The 24,394-nt window shown below is 34.5% G+C and overlaps 5 protein-coding genes across 5 annotated transcripts; 3 read left to right on the top strand and 2 right to left on the bottom strand.

Moving 5' to 3' along the window:
* The first annotated feature begins 565 nt into the window (after nucleotides 1–565).
* LOC133172603 (putative amine oxidase [copper-containing]) lies at nucleotides 566–8,460 on the top strand. The gene is made up of 3 exons (XM_061307535.1): nucleotides 566–690; nucleotides 4,932–7,065; nucleotides 7,270–8,460. The coding sequence occupies exons 2-3, from the start codon at nucleotides 4,933–4,935 to the stop codon at nucleotides 7,564–7,566; spliced, it is 2,430 nt and encodes an 809-aa protein (XP_061163519.1). The 5' UTR covers nucleotides 566–690; nucleotide 4,932; the 3' UTR covers nucleotides 7,567–8,460.
* A 2,038-nt stretch (nucleotides 8,461–10,498) lies between these two features.
* Nucleotides 10,499–14,316, top strand: LOC133177989 (uncharacterized). The gene is made up of 4 exons (XM_061312789.1): nucleotides 10,499–10,910; nucleotides 11,516–11,642; nucleotides 11,838–12,002; nucleotides 12,988–14,316. The coding sequence occupies exons 1-4, from the start codon at nucleotides 10,499–10,501 to the stop codon at nucleotides 13,907–13,909; spliced, it is 1,626 nt and encodes a 541-aa protein (XP_061168773.1). The 3' UTR covers nucleotides 13,910–14,316.
* Nucleotides 14,317–14,330: 14 nt separating this feature from the next.
* On the bottom strand, nucleotides 14,331–16,284 carry LOC133177973 (uncharacterized). Its single transcript, XM_061312785.1, has 3 exons — nucleotides 15,819–16,284; nucleotides 15,555–15,679; nucleotides 14,331–15,380 (listed from the first exon to the last, which is right to left on the bottom strand). Exons 1-3 carry the CDS (start codon nucleotides 16,282–16,284, stop codon nucleotides 14,331–14,333), a joined length of 1,641 nt encoding a protein of 546 aa, XP_061168769.1.
* Nucleotides 16,285–18,332: 2,048 nt separating this feature from the next.
* LOC133200491 (uncharacterized) lies at nucleotides 18,333–20,249 on the top strand. Its single transcript, XM_061336283.1, has 2 exons — nucleotides 18,333–18,493; nucleotides 18,956–20,249. Coding segments are annotated over exons 1-2 (1,125 nt in total). The 5' UTR covers nucleotides 18,333–18,491; the 3' UTR covers nucleotides 20,079–20,249.
* A 303-nt stretch (nucleotides 20,250–20,552) lies between these two features.
* Nucleotides 20,553–24,015, bottom strand: LOC133177962 (uncharacterized). Its single transcript, XM_061312778.1, has 5 exons — nucleotides 23,865–24,015; nucleotides 23,425–23,507; nucleotides 22,650–22,765; nucleotides 22,289–22,409; nucleotides 20,553–21,678 (listed from the first exon to the last, which is right to left on the bottom strand). The coding sequence occupies exons 1-5, from the start codon at nucleotides 24,013–24,015 to the stop codon at nucleotides 20,662–20,664; spliced, it is 1,488 nt and encodes a 495-aa protein (XP_061168762.1). The 3' UTR covers nucleotides 20,553–20,661.
* Between the last annotated feature and the right edge of the window lie 379 nt (nucleotides 24,016–24,394).

The raw sequence follows: 24,394 nt of genomic DNA, 5'->3' as shown, positions 1-24,394 counted from the left end.
CCATAAACTGTGTTATCTATAGTCAAAATTAAGGTATTCCAACGCTCACGTGTTATTTCTCGTTAATGCATATCAACAGGTAAGCAAAGACCTTGGCGCAACCCCTAAAATACAATTAATATTATAAGCAGTGTGTGTGTGTGTGTGTTTCTTCGTTTTGTTTAGTGTTTTTTTTTCTTCGTTTGTTTGTTTTCTGAGAGAGGCAGCTCAAACTTCTATCGAAAATGAAGGCGTTGAGTTCATTCATTCATTAATATAAATGTGCTCGTGTGAAATACTGTTTTAACAATAACTACGCAATCAAAAGACGTAGCTTGAATATTCATTTAAAATTCCAGATAATTACATAATTTACTCCAATATATTTGAATCATTTATATCTTTTAGCATAGAAAGTTAGAAGACATCAAAAATTAATGAGAGGTCTTGAAGGCTAAATTTCCCACGGCAAAACAATGGTAAAATAATTCGTCCGTAAACCAACCTACAGATGAATATTAAATATTTCTTAGGTGTAACCAGCGTGATTGTTTTGTTTTAAAACCACCAGGGGTCGATGGAAACTTAAGAAGAAGCATGGCATTTTTTGAGAAATATTTTACCGATGGGACAGTTTCCCTCCCTACATAGAAATGATGACTAAGCAATACTTGTCCTGAACGTAACAATTGAATTCATATTTGCCTCAAGGTAAGACAGAAAAATGCTTATATACCTACGTTCATTTGCATATATACTCATGTCGCCAAGGTTAAAATAATTTACAGCATGCAGTGGAATGTTATTGACAAAACAATATTTGTTGAAGGTTTAGTATGTTATTCTATTGGACTTATTTATGGCATATGGTTTCGTAAACAAATTATTTTCAGAGAAAGTTTATAACCAGACATGGGCGAGGCGAAGCTTACACGTCGATGCATGATAGTTTTAAATAAACAGGAACAACCAAGCTCTGATAGAATTTACTGTGACATTCCAAAGTTTTCGTCAACTTCTTTTAATTTTGAATATAGCCAAATTTCTCAAAAATAGAGTTGACTAAAATTGAATTTTCAAATATGTTTTCACTGGAATGTATATTAATGCTGCCATTTCGTTACGGTTCCCTATGAAATATTTATAAGATACTTGTTAATTCATACTAAATATAACAGTAAATAGAAGCATTATATGATAATTTAGAATTTCATTGTTCTGTAGATTTAGGATTTTAGTTACTGGTTCACAAGAAAGGATTTGAAAAAAAGTTATGAGCATATTGAATTAAACCATGCAACCAAAGCTGTCTTGTTAACACCTTCTGAGGAAAAAATAATTATAAACTGTGTTCAGTTCTACATTTGATTTGTCAAGCAAAACCAAAATCTTTTCGAACATGATCTAGGCAACCCCAAGACTTGTAAAAATATAAATGTGTTATAGCATGAGTATTTTAAAAAATACATGTACCTTCATTTCTAACCACTCTAGAAATTCCCTCACTTTTTATATATAATCTTTTGAATATATGGAAACATCATATATGACATTAATGAAGCATTTCTGGAATCAAAAGCAGGACACGCATCACTCTGCCCTTTTTGAAGAAAACAGAGTGTTCCGACAGACGAAATCTTTGTTAAAGTTATATTTCAGAATACATGTACAATTGCATCAAATAAACTTACTAAAAGCTTTCCGGATGCCTTACCCTTAGCAAACTGTACAAAACCATAGATACAGTTAGTTTTTAATTTAATTTTGATTTGATTTATTTTAGTTTTTAGTTAAAATGCCTTATTCGTGATCAAACGTGGACAAAATCATGGCCATTCTTTGAATGGCTTATGCTAACATTAAACGTGAACAAAACCGTGGTTACAGTAAGCTTTCAGAATGCTTTACTAATTCTTAAAAAGTGTACAAAGCCATATATCACCTAGCTCCTAGAATCCCTGTGATGCATTTTGAGATTATTCATAATTTTAATGATCCTCAGTTCACCACAGAGATAGCTATACACCAATTTTCCAACCTCTTAAGGGCATTTAATCTCAACTATTATTCAGTGAGATATGAAGAATCGCCACAGATAAGAATGATACTCGTTTGACAACAACTCTGATACCATTCGTAACCACCCTGTGACGGTACATATTGTCGTTTTGTACATATTGTCGTCGGCGACAATATGTACCTACCCTCACTGCACTTATTGTCGTCCATCGGTACAAATTGTCGCCGGCTGAAAAGTTACATATGCACATATTGTCGCTGGCGACATTATGTGCCTCACCCTCACTGTACATATTGTCGCCCCACAGATATTGTTGCTTAAACATTTCTTTTGTTGTGTTTTGATAGTTTTGTGAATGTAATTGGTGTGTGAATCACACTGACCTGTCTCGTTTGCTATTTCATGTAGCCTGATTGTGACGGTACGTTTTGTCGTCCTGTTGCAGGCGACAATGTGTACCTACCCTCACTGCGCATATTGTTCATCAGAACATGTCGCAAGACAACGCACGGCAATGCTCCATTTAAATATGATTACTCATTGTTTTCCTGTTTTTGAGAAGATAATTTTTAAAGAATTTTCCCATATATTTTTATGTACTTTGGTCGCCCATTGTGGTCCCACCCTAGTCCCGGTTTAAAGATACGCGAGTCTTCGCTACCTGAGGATGCTTCCATATAAACATCACTAATCAAGGGCCAACTGCTGTTTCTCAGTGGTGGATCCAGAAATTTCAGAATGATGCCTATACTTGGCGCTCAGGGTCATGGAGCAGTGAGGGATCTTTCTCGTGTCATCTTGCACATCAAAATTAAACGTACGCTATGTAGTGAAGTTTTCACATAAGTATCATCTCTTCTGACCCAGTAGTTCTTGGGAAAAAAGATTTTGAAAGATCTTTTTCTTAAATATTCTATGAAAAACTTTGATCACCTTTTGTAGCCATACCCTTCCCCCGATGGACATGATCTGAATAAAACTGAATCTACACTTCATAATGAATCTTTCACATAAGTTTCAACTTTTTGACAAAGTGGTTCTTGAGAAGATTTTTTAAAAAAGATGTCACTAAATTATCACTAATTCTTATCAACTTCCCTTGAAATAGGACTTGGTCCTTCATTTGAACAAACTTGAATCCCCCTTATCCATGGCTGCTTTGTCGCAAGATTGGTTGGAATTGATCCAGTAGTTCTTGACAAGAAGCTGAAACTGTGAAAAGTTTACAGACGAAAGGGACAGTCAGACAAAATGTGATCAGAAAAGCTCACTTGAATTTCCAGTTCAGGTGATCTAAAAGTATTAACCCCAACACCAATTATAACGGCACCTGACTGTATAAGAATAACGCCAAAATTGATTTCCAAATAATCAATACTACCGAACAAAAAAAAAACTAATACATGTATTCAATCTCCAAGTATAAAGTACAAGAAAAATGTATAGGCTTATTTTTCAGATATCTCAAGAATTACGGAATCTTTGACCAATCATAGTGAAGTACATCAATCCTGGACACAATTTTCTGACCAAAACGTTTTCTCCCTATAGTATTGCTAGTAATGCTGTCTGTCTCCCTTCGTGCGTATGTGTGTGTTTGTCAATCTCTCTTTCCTTACTCAATTAAATATTCGTCAAAACACTATATCGACGACATTATGTGCTGACCTTGACTATACACATTGTCGCCAACGACAATATGTGCTGGTGCTTGACTGCACATTTGGTCGTCCATTATGCAGAAGAAAATAAGGCTTGTCTCGGCACATATCGTCGCCGGCGACAATGTGTACCGATGAACGACAATTTGTGCCGTGAGGGTAGGTACATATTGTCGTCGACGAAAATATGTGCAAAACGACAATATGTACCGTCACACACCCCTACGTCAATTTCAATGCCCCCCCCCATATCGAAGATTCGGGGGTATATAGTTTTTGTCCTGTCCGTCCGTCTGTCTGTCTGTTTGTCCGCAAAAACTTTAACCTTGCCCATAACTTTTGATTGGTTGGAGATATACCTTTCTTATTTCATGTGTATTCCTTGTGACAAGACCTTTCTTTGGGTACCATTATATTTGACCTTGACCTTGGAGTTTGACCCACTTTTGCAAAATTTTACCAAACTTTAACCTTGGCCATAAATTTTGAACAGTTGGTGCTAAGGCTTTCGTACTTCACATGTGTAATCCTTGTGACAAGACCTTTCCTTGAATACCAACAACTTTGACCTTTTGTACTTCACCTAGGAGTTTGACCTTCTTTTGAAAAGCTTTAACCTTGGCCATAACATTTGAACGGTTAATGCTAGGGCTTTCATACTTCACATGTGTAATCCATGTGACAAGACCTTCCTTAGAATACCAACAACTTTGACCCTTTGACCTTGGAGTTTGACCTACTTTTGAAAAACTTTAAACTTGACCATAACTTTTGAACGGTTAGTGTTAGGGCTTTCATACTTCACATGTGTATTCCTTGTGACAAGACCTTCCCTTGGATACCAACAATTATAATCCATTGACCTTGGAGTATGACCTACTTTTGAAAAACTTTAACCTTGATATAACTTTTGAACGAATGGCCCTTCGGCTTTCAAATTTCACCTTTGTATTGGGAGAAGGCCTTTCCTTGGGCACCATTAATTTTGACGATTTGACCTTGATATTTGACATACCTTTGATAAAACTTTAACCTTTTCCATATCTATTCAATGGTTGCTGCTAGGACTTTCCTATTTCACAGGTTTATTCCTCGGGACAAGACCTTACTTTGGGTACCAACATATTTGATTTGCCTTTGAGAAAGTTTAACCTTTGATATAAGTTGCCATACGGGGCATCAGTGTTTCAAAAACACATCTTCTTCAATATATTCTTCGAGAATAGCGTAAACGGTCTTTCCTTTTCTGAAATACGATCTTTATCTTTCAGAATGTTAGGGTCAGACATGGACAACAATCATGAATCTGTTCCTCTGGACGAAAGTAAAGAGAACAAACCAAACAATCGGAATAAAAAACAGCGAGGCAGACGGACCATCGGGCGCTTGCACATCTTGTTGATTGTTATGGGGATTATTATACTCATGCTGTTAATTGTAATTGTAGTATTAGTTTTCGTGAGGAAAAAGGAGAAAATTCCACTTTGTTCGTCGGGTCAAAGTGTTGATTTATCAGAACCGGATAACCCCTCCATATTTCATGATTTAACTTCAAAGGAAGTGAAAGGAATGATGGAATTCTTATATAAGCAAAAAGAGCTTAATTTAACAAGACCTGCAAAGATCAAAGTGAAAACTTCATATATTTTTACAGCAGAACTACATCTTCCTGAAAAAGCAGACGCTGTTTCTTACCTAGATAGTCGCGCCGGACAGAAACCACCCAGACAGGCGCGAGTGATAATTTTTCGCGGAGACTTAATCGTACCAAAAATTATGGAGATAGTCGTCACACCGCTCCCTAATCCCACTCATTACACGATCTGGAAGGATAACATTCCTTTCCAGTATCGCCCTGTCACCGGACCAGATTACGATAATGCTGTAAAAAGCATCACCAAGGAAACAGACCAAAAAGCACGCCAACTTTTGCGAGAGAGCTTTGGCGGGACACTTACAAACTGCAGTGAAGCTTGTCTCGCATTTAAATTTATGACTCCAGTGTCGTCTGCTGTCAGTGGCCGGAACAGACGGCTGTATTGGTTTTGGATGTATCAATTCGTAGAATTTTACATTCTTCATCCAGTTGACTTTGCTGTCCTTGTCGATATGGACGATATTAGGTATTCCATTGAGAAAGTTTGGTTCAATAAGCATGCTTTTGACACGATCGATTCTCTTGTTATACAATACAGCAAGAACACTATGCAAAAGAAACCACTGCTGTTTCCTTACATGTCTGACACTCTGTTCTCTAAGTTAAACAGACGAGATACAGAGTTCTCGGAAACATCACAGCGTCCGCCCATTTCCATCGAACCAGATGGTCGGAGATACAGCGTCAAAGGTCAGCATGTGAAATACATGAACTGGGAATTTGACTTCAGAATGTCTAGTACTCGTGGCCCACAGCTGAATGATATTCGTTTCAGGAACAATAGAATTGTATACGAGCTAGCTCTACAAGAAATAAGTGTGTTTTATTCTGGGTATAAACCGACACAGATGTTCGCAAACTACTTTGATACAACTGCTCTGATTGGTCCCCAGGATAAGGGGTTAGTCCCAGGTGTTGACTGTCCTTCCCACGCCACCTTTATGCCCGCTTCCCACGTATTGGAGTCCTCTGAAAAAATAGTCACTTTCAAAAACGCCTTCTGTGTTTTTGAAATCAACACAGGAATGCCACTTCGAAGACATCATTCATTCGCCTCTTTCCGCGGATCGTTTTATGAAGGAATGTCCAATGCTGTTCTTATTCTTAGATCAATCCTGACAATAGTCAATTACGACTATATTCTGGACTTTATATTCTACCAAACCGGAGCTTTGGAGGTTAAAGTAGTTTCAACGGGCTACATACTTGCCACCCCTTTAACAGTTAACGCTGCGAGTTTTGGAACACAAATAAACGACAATATCAGTGGTAATCTTCACCATCATATGTTTAGCTATAAAGTAGATTTAGATATTGAAGGGTCACAGAACCGCTACAGAACGCTGGACATCTCAACAACGGTGTCAGCAAATCATTTCAATCCAGACCCAACTGCAAACATTGTCCAAAATCAGTTCATTGTTTCTGAGAAAAAGACGGAAAGCGAAGCGGCATACAAGTTTAATTTTGATACTCCAAAGTATCACTTATTTTACAGCAATTTGAAAAGTAACAAGTTTGGAGAGCCAAGATCGTACAGGCTATTGAGTCGAGGAATGAGTAAACAACTGCTACCAGAGGGAAAGGGAAACGAACCGGCTATGCCTTGGATGCGCTATCAAATTGCAGTCACAAAACGGAAAGAAAACGAAAGAATATGTAGTTCTATTTACAGTGGATTGGACGCAAAGTCACCTGTTGTCAATTTCGACCACTTCTTAAAGGACAACGAAAATATTCTTGATCAGGTAAGCGTTTAGAACTATTCTTTAAGTAATGATACTCCGTTAATTTTTTTTAACAAGAGATTTATTTTGTATTTGTCACATAAAAAGAAACTATCTTCACATATTTAACTAAATAATTTTCCAAATTGCATTGCGATTTTTTCTTCTCCAACTTGTCTTTTGTTTAGTGAGTTTGAAATGAATAGACTCGTTATCTTCTTTCAGGATTTGGTTGCTTGGGTGAGTATGGGTGTCCAGCACATCCCCCATACAGAAGATCTTCCAGTGACCCACACACCAGGCATGGACCTTAGTTTCTTTTTGCTACCGTATAATTATTTCCCAGAAGATCCTGCAATGGGATCACGTGATTCCGTAAGAATAGAACCAAACATTTACAACAATCCTGACAGTGGAGTAAAAGTGACCGGATTTGATAAAGAGGATCTACAATGTAAACCCCCTGTAAATGATTATCAACAGGTTGTAGAAGCTGATCCGGGTATTTTGTTTGAAAAATAAGAAAATGCGATCAATATGTATTTTAAACTCCATTTTTTAAAAAAAAAATGGTAATGACTATAAACCTAGTCAATGTTTGTAAATGTTTATAATGACATCATCAGGTTAAACCTGTTCAGTTTGCCATGTGCGTGAAGTGATAAATGTTTTACATTTCCTAAGAATGAGCGTGACTGTGGGTATATAATTATTGTACTGCTGGATACTCTAAGGAATTTTATCTAGCAGCTGAGGTATTGTCAAAATCTAGGCAAAGATAACTATGTATTTTCAATTTCACCAGAAAAGGGATCAAGGATATCGACCAAATATATGATATAAAGATGTATGATTGTCCTGCATCACATGATCGTCAATCATATCTCCAACAACAGGGGGAGAGATATGTTGCTTTTTTGCAGTTTATCTATCTGTTACAAAATGAAGATTCGAGGGTATAACTCTACTCGCTAAAACGGATTCAAACTTAAGTATATTGTTGACATCTTATGGGGTCTTGATTTCGAAACAAACTCAATTAATTCTCAAAAGGGTTAAGGTCACTGTTCAGAAAGAAAGTGAATTGGATTTAGACCATAATCCGGGAACTCCTGACTGAAACGAGTTGAAATATTTACAGTTTAGTGTTGGTGATGACTTGATCATCACAAAAAACTGGAAATTGGATTCGTGCCTTAACTTTAGAATTCTTAATTACAGTGACTTTAAAAGTAAATATTTTGCTGTTGATCAAACATATCTTAAAGTTCAAGGTAAAAAACTGAAGGTTTTTTTTTAATCGGCAAGTTAAATTTTATCTTTTTGATTTATGTATACATGTATTGTTAATTGTACCTATAATTTTATATTGATCTATGGACACGTCTTCAATGTAATATAGTGATGATCAGATGTATTTATAGAGAAAAAGAGAAACATCTATTTTTTGCAATTAATAAAATGAAAAAAAAATTCTAAGAAGATTTTATTTATTTTTTTAATTATTCAAATAATATTTTATTTTGTTATTGAGTGCGATTATATTTTTTGTGTGTGTACATATTTGATATGACAGGAACCTTTGTCCTCCATCCAGCACATTGATGGAGGCAGAACATTTTGGAATATTTTATAAGTTGGGTATCCTGAAAGGAAACTTTGTTCATTAGACGAATTTAATATATTGTAAAATTAATGCAATTTCAGTCGGTGTTATCACAATAGAATGGAATCTAATACTTACAGTGGGAGGGGATATCTCGAAAAACACCATGGTTTGATGCATAATCAAAGATTAAAATTAGATTTGAACTCTAATATTTCAACAAACCAAAATTGAATAAATAGAAAGGAAGTCGCGATTTCCAAAATAAATACGTGTTGCTATACAAAATGAAGTCCATTTCAAATAAAAGGTATGTTAATTATACAGGTAAGGTTTTAAATTTTATCTGTTGTTTTTGTTTTATGTTCTTTGTTAAAGGGATGGGGGTGAGTGTGAAAGGCAAATCGTCCCACTTGATTAATGTACAGAACACTTTTATCTGTAATGGAAATACCGATAGTTTTACTATATACACCTGACAATGAAGCAAAAAATGGTCACTTCTCACATGCAAGAGTTTAAAAAAGTTTGTTGGGAGTTGGCTTCTCAGTAGGTTTGATCACATTCCATCCAAGTTCATTTCCATGTGAACCTTTTAACATTGTTATTTAAAATATTTGTGATTATGGGATCAGTTGGAGAGAAATATCACAGTTTGTCTAGGAATAATTTTTGTAAATAATTGAAGTTTTCGAATTAGTTATGTATGTATCTAAACAAATATCTAATTACAAATCAATTCTTGGCTAAATGTACGGCTGATATTGATAACTATTTTTGTGTAAAGTAACAACGCCTACTCCTATTAGAAATGTTCAGTCTGTAGACTTCATATGGAATAAAAGTGAACGAGTTAGTAAAAATCGCCTATTTTGTCATAAATTAAGATTTGATATCTATATCTGAAATTTTTGCGAAATATCACAAATGAAACTTTAAAAAAAATTATTTGTGTCCCATTGAATCTTCTGATATAGAATGTCCTTCTCAAGCTTTAGGATAAAGACTTATATTTTTTGGTATGACCCCCCCCCCCCCCCCACTATTGTATACCTGGGAACTTATTCAGTAACGCAACAGAAGAACACCGCATTAGTTTATCAAATACAATAAACGAAATCAAGCACTCTATAATCTTTGCAAGACAAATGCAGCAACTAAGAAGCCTGACATCTCGAGAAACTTCGGACGTACTGTGCTACAACATATTCTAGAAGTGGTGTAAATCAAAAATGAATTCTTAAAAACTACAAAGAACTTTTAGAAAATATAAAATCACAAAACGTATGACTTTTCTTCATTTTATGAAACATTTCTGATGATAAATTAAATACAAGGCTTTTTGATATCACAGACAACAGTTTCTTTAATAGAAATGGGATTCTGAAATTTCCATATCTTGTGATTGGTCATCTACAAAATTGTTAAAAATCATTCTGATACAAAAGTGCACTGAGATTGATATTAAAATTATGCAAGAGTTCCTCATTGACAACATCTTTGTAGTCTTTGAAGACCAGTCTTTCAACAAACTGTTGGAATTCCGATTGGCACTCATTGTGCTTCTTTATTAGCCAATCTGTTTTTATTTTCCCATGAAGCAGAATTTATTAAGAACTTCTACTCGAGAAAAAAGTCTGCTGTGGCCTTTAGTTCGACATTTAGATATAAAGATGACGTTTTATCAATTAACAATAGTTACCTTTATTCATATGTCGATTTGATATACTTCAGTGAATTCGGAATAAAAGACACCACAGAGCCTGCCAATACTTGATATTTCCATTACGGCACTCTTCAAATTAGAGGCGCGTTTAGTAGGGTCCCCTGGGACAAAATTTGGCTGTGATGGCGTCTAACTCTGTAAATTATCAGAGTTTACAGTGCACCGATCTGAAGAATATATTGAAATCGAAAGGTATTCCGTTTTCTAATAGAAATAAGCAAGACTTGGTTGATTTATGCGAGGGAGCAGAGGCGTTAAATTTGCCACATATCGGTCATTATGATGGTGATATACAGGCCTCCATTAGCAGACGAACGGTTCGTGGAAAAACATATCCACACCCATATCATGATGGTAGCATCGCTTGGACTCCGAATCTTGCCATTATACCCTCTATAGATGCCTTTGACGTGTCATCTTTTCTTCAAAACTACTGTGGGTGGTCTGAAGAACGCTTACGGAACAGGAAATCCGACAGTGGATATAAGCTTCATTGCTCTGGTCACATTTATGATGTCGTCATGGCTCTGTTAGGTAGGCTTACATGAATACTGCATTGTGTAACGTTTATTGATAAGATGAGTATGAAACATTTCTTCTGTTTTGTTAAAGTGATTTTTTCGTCGGGAAGGTGTGTGCAATTACCAGATTAATCTAATTCACCTAAATTTGTAAATACAGATAATAAATATTATGTAATATTTGGTATTTTCAGAGTCAAGTCTTTTTTTTTTTTTTAGAATTGACATTAGGATTTTTTACTGCTAGCTTTAGATTATAGTGGCTACTGGTTGAAGTACATAATTTGACTTGGTTATAAAATCAAGCATTTTTTGTACTACAATCCTTTGCTACTTGTTTAATCATCATGTCATCACCATCATCCTTCCATCCATGTCCATGAACTTTCACCAACCATGCATATCTCATCAACATTTAACCATCTGCTGTCACCAGATTGTATGTACGGTATATCAAATATTTTTTTGGATTTTTTTTTGTGCCTAAGAAACAAACAAGTATGTCTCACAGGCACTTGACGTTATACTTAAATATAACTCCATTCCTAAATTTTATTTATTTAGAATTACAGCAAATAAGAATGTTTTTGAAAATTTTGTTTACAATTTAAATTTTAGGTGATGATATGTGTTTTATCAAGGGAAAGTGTGTTCCTGAAACACGGCAGTCCAGTGATCCCTATATCCCGTGGATTCTGGTTGAAAAGTCTGGACACATATTTTCAGCAGAATGCACATGTGTTGCGTAAGTTTCAATTTCTTCTTCTCACATTTGAAATGTTATTTTCTTGATTGTGCTAAAAGTTTGATTAAATTTTATGAGACTTCTGCTTTTAAGTTTTTTGTGAATATTAAATATGTGTATACAAGCAAAGTTGAAGTGAACTGATTTATTTTTATTCTACACAAAAATATAATTGTAAGAAATAATCTTAAACAGAGGGGATGGGTCCTGCAAACATGTTGTCGCCCTACTATTTGGCATTATTGATCACGTCACATCCATAGAAGACCGAAGTACCATTGGAGTCACAGATACTGCAGCATATTGGAATAAACCAAGAAAAGTATGCAGGCCAGTGGCTGTTCATGACTTAGATATCAGGTATTGGCCATACTGTACCGAGTTCTCCTCAAAGAATGCTGTTTGGTGGATGTATCATATTCAATTTAACACTGAGTTAATATTTTTTGCCATGCATTGTTTCATGGATGGCTGTGTTGACAAATTGAATAACACACCTAAGATTGTTATGAAAATTTGTCAGCACAGCCACCTGTGTTTTGTTATGATACAAAGCATGTCAAAAAGTATTATTTCATTGCTTTTATATATTTATCTTCTCAGATGAAAATGGACCATGTATATCTTTACATGTTTTAAAATTAAATATGACATGCAGCCAATCTGCCTTTGTATGCACTGTATAGAATAGAGGACTGATGTTAATCTCCACCATAATGGAATATGACATCATGGCACAGCAAACTTGAGCTAGTGCAGGGAAATATAGTTCTCCTTTGAGAAAAGAGAAATTGTTTTATATCTTTTGTCATTTAGAATTATACTTTAACAACAGTAATAAGAAAATGAAGAAAAAAAAGATGACTATATAAAACACAAAGAAAAAAATAAAATAAATGTATTCATACATCATCTTTTATAAATTGTAATTTGGTTCTCATCCATGTTATTAAAAATTGAATATTATTAAATTTCGAATGTTAAGAGTTATTTATATAGATTAGAAGAAAAATACATGTGAAATGAAAAAATAACAGTTTAGATGTTTTTATATGAAGAATTTATGTAAAATCCCTTTCCTTCATGACTGTCAATTTTTTTGCCTTTTTTTTTTTTTTTGGTTTTTGTTTAAACCCTTTTTCACTTTTGAGGGGTACTTTTTCTTCAGAGGGGAATATCTTGAATCCACTTTCTATCTGTCTAATATGTACCGGTATATTTTAAAATCAAGTCAAAATCTCTCCCTCCCAATCTTACAACCATTTTGGAATATATGTAGTGACAATGTGCATTATCTAAGCATTTTTAACATTACTTATATATTTGATATTTCTAATGATTATAGGATTGACACGAATGAACCAGATAGACCACGACCGTCGGAAGATTCTGGATATTTGCCACTTAAGTCATCAGCATTGGATTTAAAGTCTTTGGAGAAGAATATTGTTCAAGTTCTCAAAAAGAGCAATACACTAGCAGTGGCCTTGTATACATTGTCAGATTCTGATGATGACAATGATGTGTCTATGGGTATTGAGGACACACCTAAAAATATTATTGATTTAATGTCAATGCATGGTCAAGAAAATTTGAAAGTAGATGATTCTTATGTTAAAAAAGTAAATGAATTCACTAAAGGGCAATCCATCAACCTTATGTGGCAGTACCAGAGAAAAGGTAGACTGACTGCTTCAAACTTCTTCAATGCCTATCACTACAGAGGTGATAAAGCGGACAACTACATTGTAAGAAGTATTATGGGTCAGTATCATTTCACCTCAAAATCAGTCGAATACGGAAAACGAAATGAATCTGTCGCTCGAGAGAGATATGTTGATCAAATGACAAGTTGTCACCCTTCATTCAAGTGTGCAGAGACTGGAATCTATGTTTACAAAGATTTCCCTTTCTTCGCTGCATCCCCTGATGGCATTTCTGAATGCAAGTGTTGTGGAAAAGGACTTGTTGAAATTAAGTGTCCTTACAGTTCAAGAAATGAAACATCTCAGGTTGCTATGTCAAAAAATTCATCATGTGCAATTGTCAATGGAAATTATGAATTGAAAAAGAGTCTGTCCTCCCCATTTTATGTCCAAATGCTTGGTCAAATGGCAGTATGCAAGTTTTCACATTGTGATTTTGTTTTGTTTACTCAAAAAGATATCTATGTAGAGAGAATTCATTTCTCAAAAGCAGATTGGGAATTGTTATCTGAAAAGCTTAAAAGTTTTTATATGCAGTACGTTTTGCCAAACTTAGTTTGAGTATATCATGTACATAGAATGTATCTACATCATATATACCTTAGTCAGGTACCTTGACTATTGTAGATTGTAATACTTTGCAGAATTGAAGGTGATGTATGTCACTTCAACTCATTTTCAATATTTTTTGTTCTGTCATAAGAAACTTTATCAAGTTCTTTGAATTTATTTATACACTCCATTTTACTTCATTATTTTTATAACATGTTCCAAACAATATTTCAATTTTTAAAACCACTCTAAAGACTTTGACTGACTTCATTTTTGTACTCAATGACAGTATAAGTACAAAGCTGGATTGATTCAGATGTATGAAACTAGCAAGTTATCTACTAGCATAAATTTTATGCTGCATAAAAACGAATACTCTTCTATAATAAAAATGAACATAATTTGCCATGATACTAGTAAACAATTTCCTTCATTTAAATTTCTTTGACAAAGGTGGCATAAAGTTGCAAAATGCTGCTGCTACTCTAAGCATTGCAGATGACAAATTTTTCATTTTCAGAGGGAGAATGCCTCCTAACATTTTGAAAGATTTCAGTCTGCGGATAGCTCGTTCCACATGGATACGTAGTGAAGCAATTTTACGAGTCTCAATAATCTGTTTTGATGTTAGCACTCTCCCTCTGCCATTTCTTCTCTCATTGGTGAAAGGCGGCATATTCAAATATGCTCCTTTCAGGGTAAGAAGATCTCTAATTTGGAATCCTCTGTCTGCCATGACCTCGTCCCCTGGGGAAATGAGGTCAATATATTTGCTGTCAACTGTAATTTTTCGGTCACTGACATTGCCACTCCAGAATTTGGAAACAAAAGTAAAAGCTCCATTTGGTTGAATAGCAACCAGTGCCTTCAGGGTGTTGTGGGACTTGTAATTACTCCAAGTACTTGCTTGTGCAGAACAATTTTTTGGTTTTTGAATGAACACTTCTGTGCAGTCAATTATTGATGTTGTATTGGGGTACTTGAGCTTAAATGATAATGGCATGTGTTTTCGAATCTTTTCACTATCTGGCCACTTAATAACAGGGTCTAGAATTTGAGCTAGGAAATTTATCCATGTGCTAAATAGGTTTGAGACATATCCAATTGACACATTAAACAAAACGGAAAGAGTTGTATTGTCTACACCAAGTCTTAGTTTCAACATGGTCATGACAAACTCCTCCTTCATAGTGAGTTTTCTCTGTTTCCCTGGTTTTGTTTGAATCTTTTCTTGCCACTTTTTGGATCCTGACCTCCCAGCTCCTTTCCAAAATGAAACTTTGTCATAAAAAGGGGCCAAAAACTGAAGGAAAAATGTAAGAAAACTAAGTGAAGGCAGTCCCAGAAAATGCTTGACGTTGTTATCATCATGTAGTATTTTCCCCATAAGGTTCTCCCGGAAATCAACTTTACGTGATTTGAGTGCTTGATTCTCCTCTTTTAGTTTCCTGTTTTCTTTCTCTAGCTTCTCACATCTAGCCTAGTATAAATTAAAACCTTCAGTATAAGTATCAATGGTTATTTGGTAGCTTAGAAATTGAATATATATTTTAAAGATAGGTTTGTGTTGTAGTGTGAATGATCCATCATGGTAGTAGGGTTGAGAAAGGACAGCATTATAGACAAGTAATACATTTTGTCAGTGCCAACTCACCTCTAAAAGTGTAATTTTCTCCAATAGATCATGTTCCCCACTATACTTCTTTTTTGGACTACAGCAGATATAAGGATGATCATGATGTACTTGTGTGTTTTGGCACTGAATGTCACATTCAAACTCTAAAGTAAACAAGGAAGTAGTTTTACAACATGAACACCCTGGTGAAGTATATGTTGAATATAAATAAATGTACGGTAGAGGTAATCATAAATGTATTTATTTAAAATATCTTATATATTAAGTTTTTATTCAACATACCTGGTTGACTTTTGTTGTTATTGTTGATATCCAGACAATCCATGAATGGGATGTCCAATTCACCCACAACATAGGGATAGCATATCTGTGTTTTATCAGTACTTGGATCACATTTCACAAGTCTAACTTTTTTGGTGGTTGGACAATCTTGACTTATGGTGCTTGTTGAAGTTCTACCTAAGTTCGAGTTCTTCGTTTTTCTTGGGGTTGACTTTTTGTAATTATTATACGCAAACAGTGTTGGATAAGGGTTTTGTGGAGTTGGTAGGGTGTCTACAAAATGTTTTGAGCATACAACGTAATGCCGTATATCACTCGTTCTATCTACTCTCAACCCCTCCCTCCTTATTAAACTAAGCCACTTCCTCAGCTCACTCTCAACTTTTGGGAGCTGGTGAAAACTTAAATCCGTACTTGTCCTGCTATCGGCAGTGCAGCCAACAGCGATACAATGTCGAACAGGCATTTCAGCGTCATTGACTACGTCTAGAATGTTTGTCCCGGAAATCTCGCGAGATTTGTACCGTTTTCACTCTCCGATTTTAAAGAGCGATCAAAGGGCAATAACTCTTTTTGAGTGGAAATAAAAAGTATTAAGAACACAACTGTACGACAAACGAGATGACTTCAGCTTTTCCATCGTCAATTTTCCTTATTTACATAGTAATATTCTATTATCACCTGCATATAGTGTTTACGTTTCCAAATTTATTCGATAAGGCCTAAACAAAAGCATGCTCTGAATACGACCAATTTTATAATCGAGGCAGGCGAATGACAAAATAAATTGATGTTACATGGATTTCAAACCTCGTTTAAAGTGAGCATTTAAAAAATTCTATGGTCGTTATAATAACCTTGCTTGCAAATACATCGACTGATACGTTTCATGCCAATTGGTAGGCCATTGTTTTATACTAAATTTGAATGCGTATTATTCCATCTCCCTGATCAATACATAGGGCTCTCAGTGTGTGTGGCCGGTCAACAGGGAATGCTTATTCCTTCTGGGCACCTGATTCCACCTCTGGAATTTCCAGGGGCCTTGTGTTTGCCCTGTTCACAGATTTGTATGGTTTAAAAGATTTTTGAGATCGATCTTTATCTTTACCTTTTTCATTAGGGGTAGTCCCTTTTCCGATAATCGGTAATCTGATAAGCTGGTAAGACAACCAACGGGTAAATAAATTCTTAACTTAACTTGAAACTAAATAGTATAAATTAAATGATATAAATTAAATTTCATTTATATTGAAAAATAAATAAAAGAAATCATTCAAAATGCTTTTAGTATAATGCGTAAAATTATACAGAAGTAAAGCACTGAAAAATGAAATTTTATTTGCAAATACTGTTAATTAAAGAACAAATGATTATACATAGATGTGATAACAATGCCTATATAAAATAAACAAGACTTTGTTTTCAATTTCTTAACCACCTCATGATTATCCTTTTTAAAAAAAATACGTTTTGATTATGAATTACCCATGCTTACGACATCTCGAAAGGAAGCTTTAATCAAACAACAAAGATTTCTCCAAGGGACGAGTTCTCCTGACACCCTGATAACAGCGCATGACAGTTGTTAACTGTTTAAACCTGAAACATGTCAAGGTAAGGCTGTGGGTTATCTCTAGGCTCATCTATAGATAATTACATACACATGCATCCTTTTTACATGGGTCTGGGGTTTATTTTACACAAAAAATGATATAATATGAACTGTTATAAATTCTAATCTTATTTGCTTCACAGACTGCACGAACACAGAATCTGCCTTGTGCCCGTGGCATACTATTTTCTGCACAGAAAATTACCCGTAACCGATCTTTACACTCTTGCTTGTAGGCAGTGTACGTAGCAACCTAAGCGTGTCCGCTCTTCTGCATATTTTCTTTTTGACCTCGTGAGACATTCGATCTATATTGATTTCGATATCATGATAAATGACTACACTCCAGTTGAAATTGATGATTGGCTACTTAATATTTTGTGTCGCCTGCAAAAGCGTAATCATTTATCATTGTATACTCCTTATTCACGGATTGCGTCATCTAATCTCAAAACGAGGCTATGAACGCAAACAAGATGGCGAGTTCGAGTAAGGCATGTGCGAACTGTACGGGTACAGCTTATCATTGTTGTGTCCCATTGTGCAATAATGATTCCCGGTATGACAGCAACAGAGAATTATCCTTCCATAAGTTTCCTACCGATAAAATTAAAAGGAAAGAGTGGATAATTAAAATTCGAAGGGATGTAGGTCAAACCTTCAGAGTAAGTATGCCACGAAGTTGACAAGTGTTGACTTTCGTAAATAATCAATGCTTGAAAAAACAAAAGATAGATCAACTTTTAAACCATTCAATCAAAGTTCGAGGATTGTTGTAAGCATATTTCATAAGTTCATTTGCAGATAATTACGATATTTTATATGCATTTATGTATTTGTAATGAGCAAATTCGGAACACAAATCAGTTAAATTATCGTATGATTTTTTTTCTTAGATATCCGATGCTACCAGGGTATGTTCAGCACATTTTCTACAAACCGAAGTACGTCGGTCCTTAAATGGTAAACGACTTCTAAAGCCAGGGAGTGTACCAAGTATATTTGCTTGGAATTCCCCAGTAAAAAGAATCAGGCCACTAAGGAGATCATTGAAAAACATGTAAGTTGATATGGTTCTTGGTTCTAAAGAATAAGTCGAAAATGTTAGAAGTTTATAGATGAACTGTTGTGATAATATTACAAGAAGGTATTGTTAAAATGTACTGACATACTTTAGAAATTTAAAAATACCTAAAGAAAGTGATACATTGATTACGATAAAATTTGTTGACATGTATTGTCATCTTCATTCGAGCGATCAAGTGTGGGGGTGCTGAATGGGCAGAGAATAGTGCCCCACCCACATTTTTGAAATATTTATGGTACAGAGAAAGAGCAGGCAGAAGATGATTGAATTGAATCTAGTATCCCAGTCTCTAATGTTTTTATTGATTTATGTTTTTAGTATGTTAGCACCTCCCCAATTTTTAGGTTTTCACCCCTCCCCATATATGCTCCCCTCTAATATGTTTGTGCTGCTTCCTTAGGTTTGTAACTCAACATTGATATTGTTTTCATTTAGGTCACCAGCAAAGTCTGCAGAGGACAGCATTGAGGAAGCACCTGAATTATTGTCCATTTCTGTGGATCAGACTCCACCTGTGTCAAATGACCATGACTACATAATCCATACTTCAGTCAACAACCAACTGCAGGCAGCCCAAGAAGAAATCGTGAATTTACAAAGAAAACTTGTGGCGGTGGAAAGGAGACTTTTTTCTTTGGAACGATTCACTACAGATCCCCAATTGATAAACTTTTATACTGGTTTTAAAGATTATGAAACCTTAAAATGTTTGTATAATGCACTTCAGCCAACAGCAGCAACAATGATTAGATGGACACAAATGCAAAGACATTCTTCAAATACAGAGAACATGAAGTTGAATGCTATTCGTAATGAAGCATTGCCTCTCATAGATCAGTTCTTTATGTTCCTTTGTAGAGTGCGACAGGGATTTCCAGAACAGGATTTGGCTGTTAGATTTAACATATCTCAACCTTCAGTTAGTAGAATTTTAATAACTTGGTCTAATTATTTATATACGATGCTGGGTAGTTTACCCATTTGGCCACCTCGTTGTGTGATTGACAGTAACATGCCTAAATGTTTCAAGGAGTCTTATCCCCATGTTAGAGTCATCTTGGATTGTACAGAAATTAAAGTTCAAACTCCTAGCTCAAAAGTGTTAAATTCTGAAACTTACTCTAATTACAAGAGTCACACAACATTTAAGAGCTTAATTGGGATAACTCCATGTGGTGCTGTGGCATTTATTAGTTCATTGTATACAGGTAGCATTAGTGATAAAGCTATAACTGCATTGTCAGGAATTTTGGACCTGTTAGAGCCTAACGACCAAGTAATGGCTGACAAAGGGTTTTTGATAGAAGACTTATTAGACAAAAAACAAGCATCTTTGATAATACCTCCTTTTCTCGGTGAAAAGGGTAAATTTTCTGCTAGTGAGGTAGCACAAACACATGAAATAGCACGGCTTCGTATTCATGTAGAACGAGCCATAAGGCGTATAAAAGAGTATCACATATTTGATGGGGTCATCCCTCTAAATTTAGCTGCATCCATTAATCAGATATGGACAGTTTGTGCAATACTGACAAATTTCAGGGGGCCTTTATTCTAGTTCAAAAGTTACATCAATCCAATATATGCAATTTGTTTGATTATGTTGAAATGTAAATACTACTCTGCATTTGATATGCTCTTTCACATTCAGTATTACTGTATTAGACTGGAGACAGTGGTCATCAACAAGTATTGTAGTCAGGGTTACTACTGATTGTGTAGCATTACAGCTTTTCAGTGCAAATTATGTATATTACTTTGTATACAACCTTTTTCATATGAATTCAAATGAAATAAATGATAAATGTGCATGTATTTTTTAAAATTTATTCTGCCAGGAGTAGATAGGTATGTTAAATTGAAATGATTAAATTTTAATATGAATTGAAAATTATTTGTTACACTTCTGCAAAAAAAAATCAAAGTGGCATCTATTGAAATACTAATATTAATGTAGTCTTAAAAAAGTTTTACAATAAATGGCAGTTTCTCAGGCATTAAACAAAACTGTTACAGTAGTACATGTACATGCATTTACAATGTATGTGTAATTACACACAAAAGCATTGTTAAATTCTTATTGTTATGTTCAATCAATTCTGAACAATATTTATTGTCATTAATGTCAAGTAAAAAAAAGACTACTTCATTTTAAGAATTTCGGACAAGAAATAACTGAAGTAAAATCTGTCCAGAGACAACTTGATTTCTTCCCACTTCTCTGCATTAAAGTTAATCCTCTCCTTATGGTAATCATGTCTACATTTCACAAAAAAGTCGCACCACTGGAGTCCAGTAAGACCCATCTGCCCCATCACTTGGTAATAGTATTGATGAGATTGCTTCAGTTTGTAAGTCCCATCATTGGTAATTTTAAGGTATAGACATTCCTGGAAAGAATCTTTGTCGGGACATTTGATCTCCAGAAGCCCAAACTGTGGTGTAGAATTTGGATCAAAAATCTTTCTGTCAGGAGATGCTCCAAGGTATGGAGAACTAGGGTTAATTACAAAACCACACAAGTAAACATTATTTCCAGTTATATCTGAATACAATTTAGCTGCAGCAGGTTCATTTTCCAAGCCAAATTTCATTGCTGCAGTTTGAATATTTTTGCTCTTTAAAAGACGCACTGCCAGTTTTTCATGATTTGCCCTCCTGACGCATATGTCTTTAAACATGGTAGAGGTGATCCTGTGGCATCGAATTTCATGCCATAATTTAGTAGCACTCTGTGAGCGAGTCTGCTCTTCTAATTCTAGTGCATGAGTTCGATCAGTCTGCATGCCCATGAAAATGTCATACTCAGCACAGTTCAATACTCTATTATAGTGATCAGGTTGTTCTGGTAGTAAAAATTCTGGGAAAGTTTGTTGTTCATTGTCATTGATTATATCACCAATTTCAGTAAGTGGTTTTTGTTGGTAAGAAAGCACAGATCCTTTCGGTACTGCTCCAAACTTGGATGGCGACTCTTTGACATCTGAATGGGATAACGTGCGTAAAATCTGTGCATCACTTTTCATTGCCGAGAGTTGCTCAAGCAGTGTGCTTGTGAACTGTGCACTTGGAATCGACTGAACTGGACAGTAAAGGTTTGGTAAGACTCCCTCGGTTACTCGCCTTTTCTTCTTGGGTGGTTCCTTTTTAGGGTTCACCTGTAAAATTATTTTAAAAAATATCACATTTACCAATATACAATATTTGACTAATATACTTTTCTGTAAATCAGTCTCGCCAAGGACAATTTGTTAAAAAACACTATTACCCTCTAAACAATGAAACCAGGCCCAGCAGCATGATTGAACGTTGCAATCAACATTGCTTGACAAAGGTGACATTAGGAAAAATGCTGAGAATGTGCAGAATTTATGTGTGCATAGCTCTGCTATATGTATTTGAAAAAACATTCAGTATAATATAAATTAAATTAATGTTATATTTATAAATATTTATAATATTAATATATTATATTGTATATATATAGATATACATGTATATGTTATATATATATATATATATATATATATATATATATATATATATATATATATATATATATATATATATATTAACATAATTAATATTTATACATATAACATTGAGAATTTTACCCCTCAAAAACCATTCAATTGTCAACAAAGCCAGGTACAGCATTTGTTGACAATAGATTTCTTGGGTGAATATTTTCAATGTTATCTTAACTACATGCAATATTTATATGATTTAAAATAAAATTAATTAATTATATATTTTATTCAAAAATACCTTGCAAATTTCCAAACTATGTACTGGCTTTGGTTCCAATCCCTCTATTCTCTGGGGAATATGCCAGGTCTGTGGCAAAGATGTTTTACTCTGCATTGGTGGTACAGCCTTCAATCCGAGTCTTAAAGCATAAAAATAACCAATTTTTCCCCCAAGCAATTAAATTTTTCAAAACTAATTTTCATAGGCTATTGGTGTAATTGAAACAGATTAACTACCAGGATTATTTTTAAGATTTCTATTATAAGCTTCTTCACTTTAGTTAAGCATGGTTTTGATAAATTAAAAGATGGAAGTTGTCATTATAACTGTAATTTTATGAAAATTACTCCAACATGTGAGAAATTTGCATATTTGATACCTTTGGTAGTGACACAAAAGGTACAGTATTCCTATGCAATGACTGCAGTGCCCATTTCCAGCTTTACACTCACACTGTGAAAGCAAAATGACTGAGGATGTTTTACACAATTCAACCTATAAAAGAAAAAAAAAATTGTAACTTATTTTAAAAAGAATTTCAATATATGTACAGACTGTACTTGTCTACCAAAAAAAAACCAAACAAACAAACAAACAAACAAACAAAAAAGAAAAAAAACATAAATGATATTGTAGAGTAGCAATATATCAGTTAGACCAATCACAGTGTAAACAGTGGTTATTAATGTAATTTAGGCCCCATTCATTGATCAAGTAGTATTAAATATTTATATTTAAAAATATATAAATATTTAACATTCAGTTCATGATCTTTAAAAATATAAACAACAAATTATTTACCAATTTAATCTCCCTGGCATTCAAGTACACTCGAGTATCATACATATTTGTATTTCATAGATTGAAATAAAAGAAACGCATGATGAACCAAAAAAAAAACAAAACCCAATTTAAATGACAATTGGCAAATACAATGATTCTTAGTCAAAATCATATTCTTTTTTAATTACTTAGAAAATTTTGAATATTTTTTAGTAATTATTTTCATAACATTTTCAAATTATTCAGGAAAAGGAAGATAATATAATAACATGCCTCTGAGCTGCAACAGAAAAAAATAAGGCAATTAAAAAAAAAAAGAACCAACCAACCAACTAACAATCGATAACAATTAAACTTCTGAACTAGCCAACCATCAATTTATATGGTGGGTTATTTTTTCTCATGGATGGGAATGCCTTGGCTCTGGCACGAACAACATCCTTGCATGTTTGTACTACAGACAAGACACAAAAGTATTAAAAAAAACTTTAACAGATTTACATTTAACCTAAAATAAATACGATAATGCAATGCATGTTTACACCATCAGCAGATCAGCGGTAATATTCCAGCGGAACATTTCCCGAGGAAATTCGGTCAATACCAGTGTACCCTGTTAAATGCTCGTCACTTGTAAATTGTATTTTTCTTTAAGCATTGCCGATAAATAACAATGCACATTGTTTTCGTTTTATCATATTAGCTAAGTTATGCATTTGAAAAAAAATATCATCCAACTATATTAATAAGGCCTACAACAACATTGTCATGATTATGATGCTTGTAAACACGATCAAGAGCAGGCACTTACTTTCAACTTCATGTACATATCCTTCAATGAAGTTGCCATAACCCTTTTTCTGTTTTGATCGAGGTATTTTCGCCGTCTCATTGGCCCAGTTCTCAATTTTATCTTGTGTCAGCGGTGGGACGAACTGTAGGTTTTTACTCCATGCTGCCATGTTTGCGTTCCCAGCCTCGCTTTGGATTCAAAATGGCCGCGGTGTGAATAACAAGTATGGAACGCCTTGACTGTCTTATCATGACAAAATTAAATTCATGATGTGCATTTATCATTCTTGATGTGCTTTTGTCATTATGTGGTGTACATTTCTCATGATGTGATGTGTTTTTATTATCACATAATGGCTATTGAAAGTACATGATCTTATGAAATATGCACATCAAATAATGACAAAAACACTTCACATAATGACAAATACATGTATATGGCACGCCAAATTCACAAAATGAGCTAATCATAGTTTCACAGTTGATAAACTAGGTTTATCGACTGTAAACCATAGTTTACGGACCGTAAACTACAGTTAACAATGATAA

The sequence above is a fragment of the Saccostrea echinata genome, unplaced genomic scaffold (genome assembly GCF_033153115.1).
Source record: "Saccostrea echinata isolate AGI-Se365-2 ecotype Australia unplaced genomic scaffold, CSIRO_AGI_Sech_v1 ptg000002l, whole genome shotgun sequence".
Classification (NCBI taxonomy): domain Eukaryota; kingdom Metazoa; phylum Mollusca; class Bivalvia; order Ostreida; family Ostreidae; genus Saccostrea; species Saccostrea echinata.
Note: the sequence above shows the minus strand (reverse complement) of the source record. Positions and strands in the feature narration are given on the sequence as shown.

Coding starts and splice junctions, on each gene's coding strand:
- LOC133172603 (XM_061307535.1), top strand. CDS start 4,933: ATGTTAGGGTCAGACATGGACAACAATCATGAATCTGTTCCTCTGGAC. Junction 7,066..7,269: donor ACGAAAATATTCTTGATCAG/GTAAGCGTTTAG, acceptor ATCTTCTTTCAG/GATTTGGTTGCTTGGGTGAG.
- LOC133177989 (XM_061312789.1), top strand. CDS start 10,499: ATGGCGTCTAACTCTGTAAATTATCAGAGTTTACAGTGCACCGATCTG. Junction 10,911..11,515: donor TGTCGTCATGGCTCTGTTAG/GTAGGCTTACAT, acceptor TTTAAATTTTAG/GTGATGATATGTGTTTTATC. Junction 12,003..12,987: donor GTTCATGACTTAGATATCAG/GTATTGGCCATA, acceptor TAATGATTATAG/GATTGACACGAATGAACCAG.
- LOC133177962 (XM_061312778.1), bottom strand. CDS start 24,015: ATGGCAGCATGGAGTAAAAACCTACAGTTCGTCCCACCGCTGACACAA. Junction 22,410..22,649: donor CTTTTGTGTCACTACCAAAG/GTATCAAATATG, acceptor TTATGCTTTAAG/ACTCGGATTGAAGGCTGTAC. Junction 21,679..22,288: donor ATAGTTTGGAAATTTGCAAG/GTATTTTTGAAT, acceptor ATAATTTTACAG/GTGAACCCTAAAAAGGAACC.
- LOC133177973 (XM_061312785.1), bottom strand. CDS start 16,284: ATGCCTGTTCGACATTGTATCGCTGTTGGCTGCACTGCCGATAGCAGG. Junction 15,680..15,818: donor TAACAACAAAAGTCAACCAG/GTATGTTGAATA, acceptor TGTTTACTTTAG/AGTTTGAATGTGACATTCAG. Junction 15,381..15,554: donor AGAAAATTACACTTTTAGAG/GTGAGTTGGCAC, acceptor AATTTATACTAG/GCTAGATGTGAGAAGCTAGA.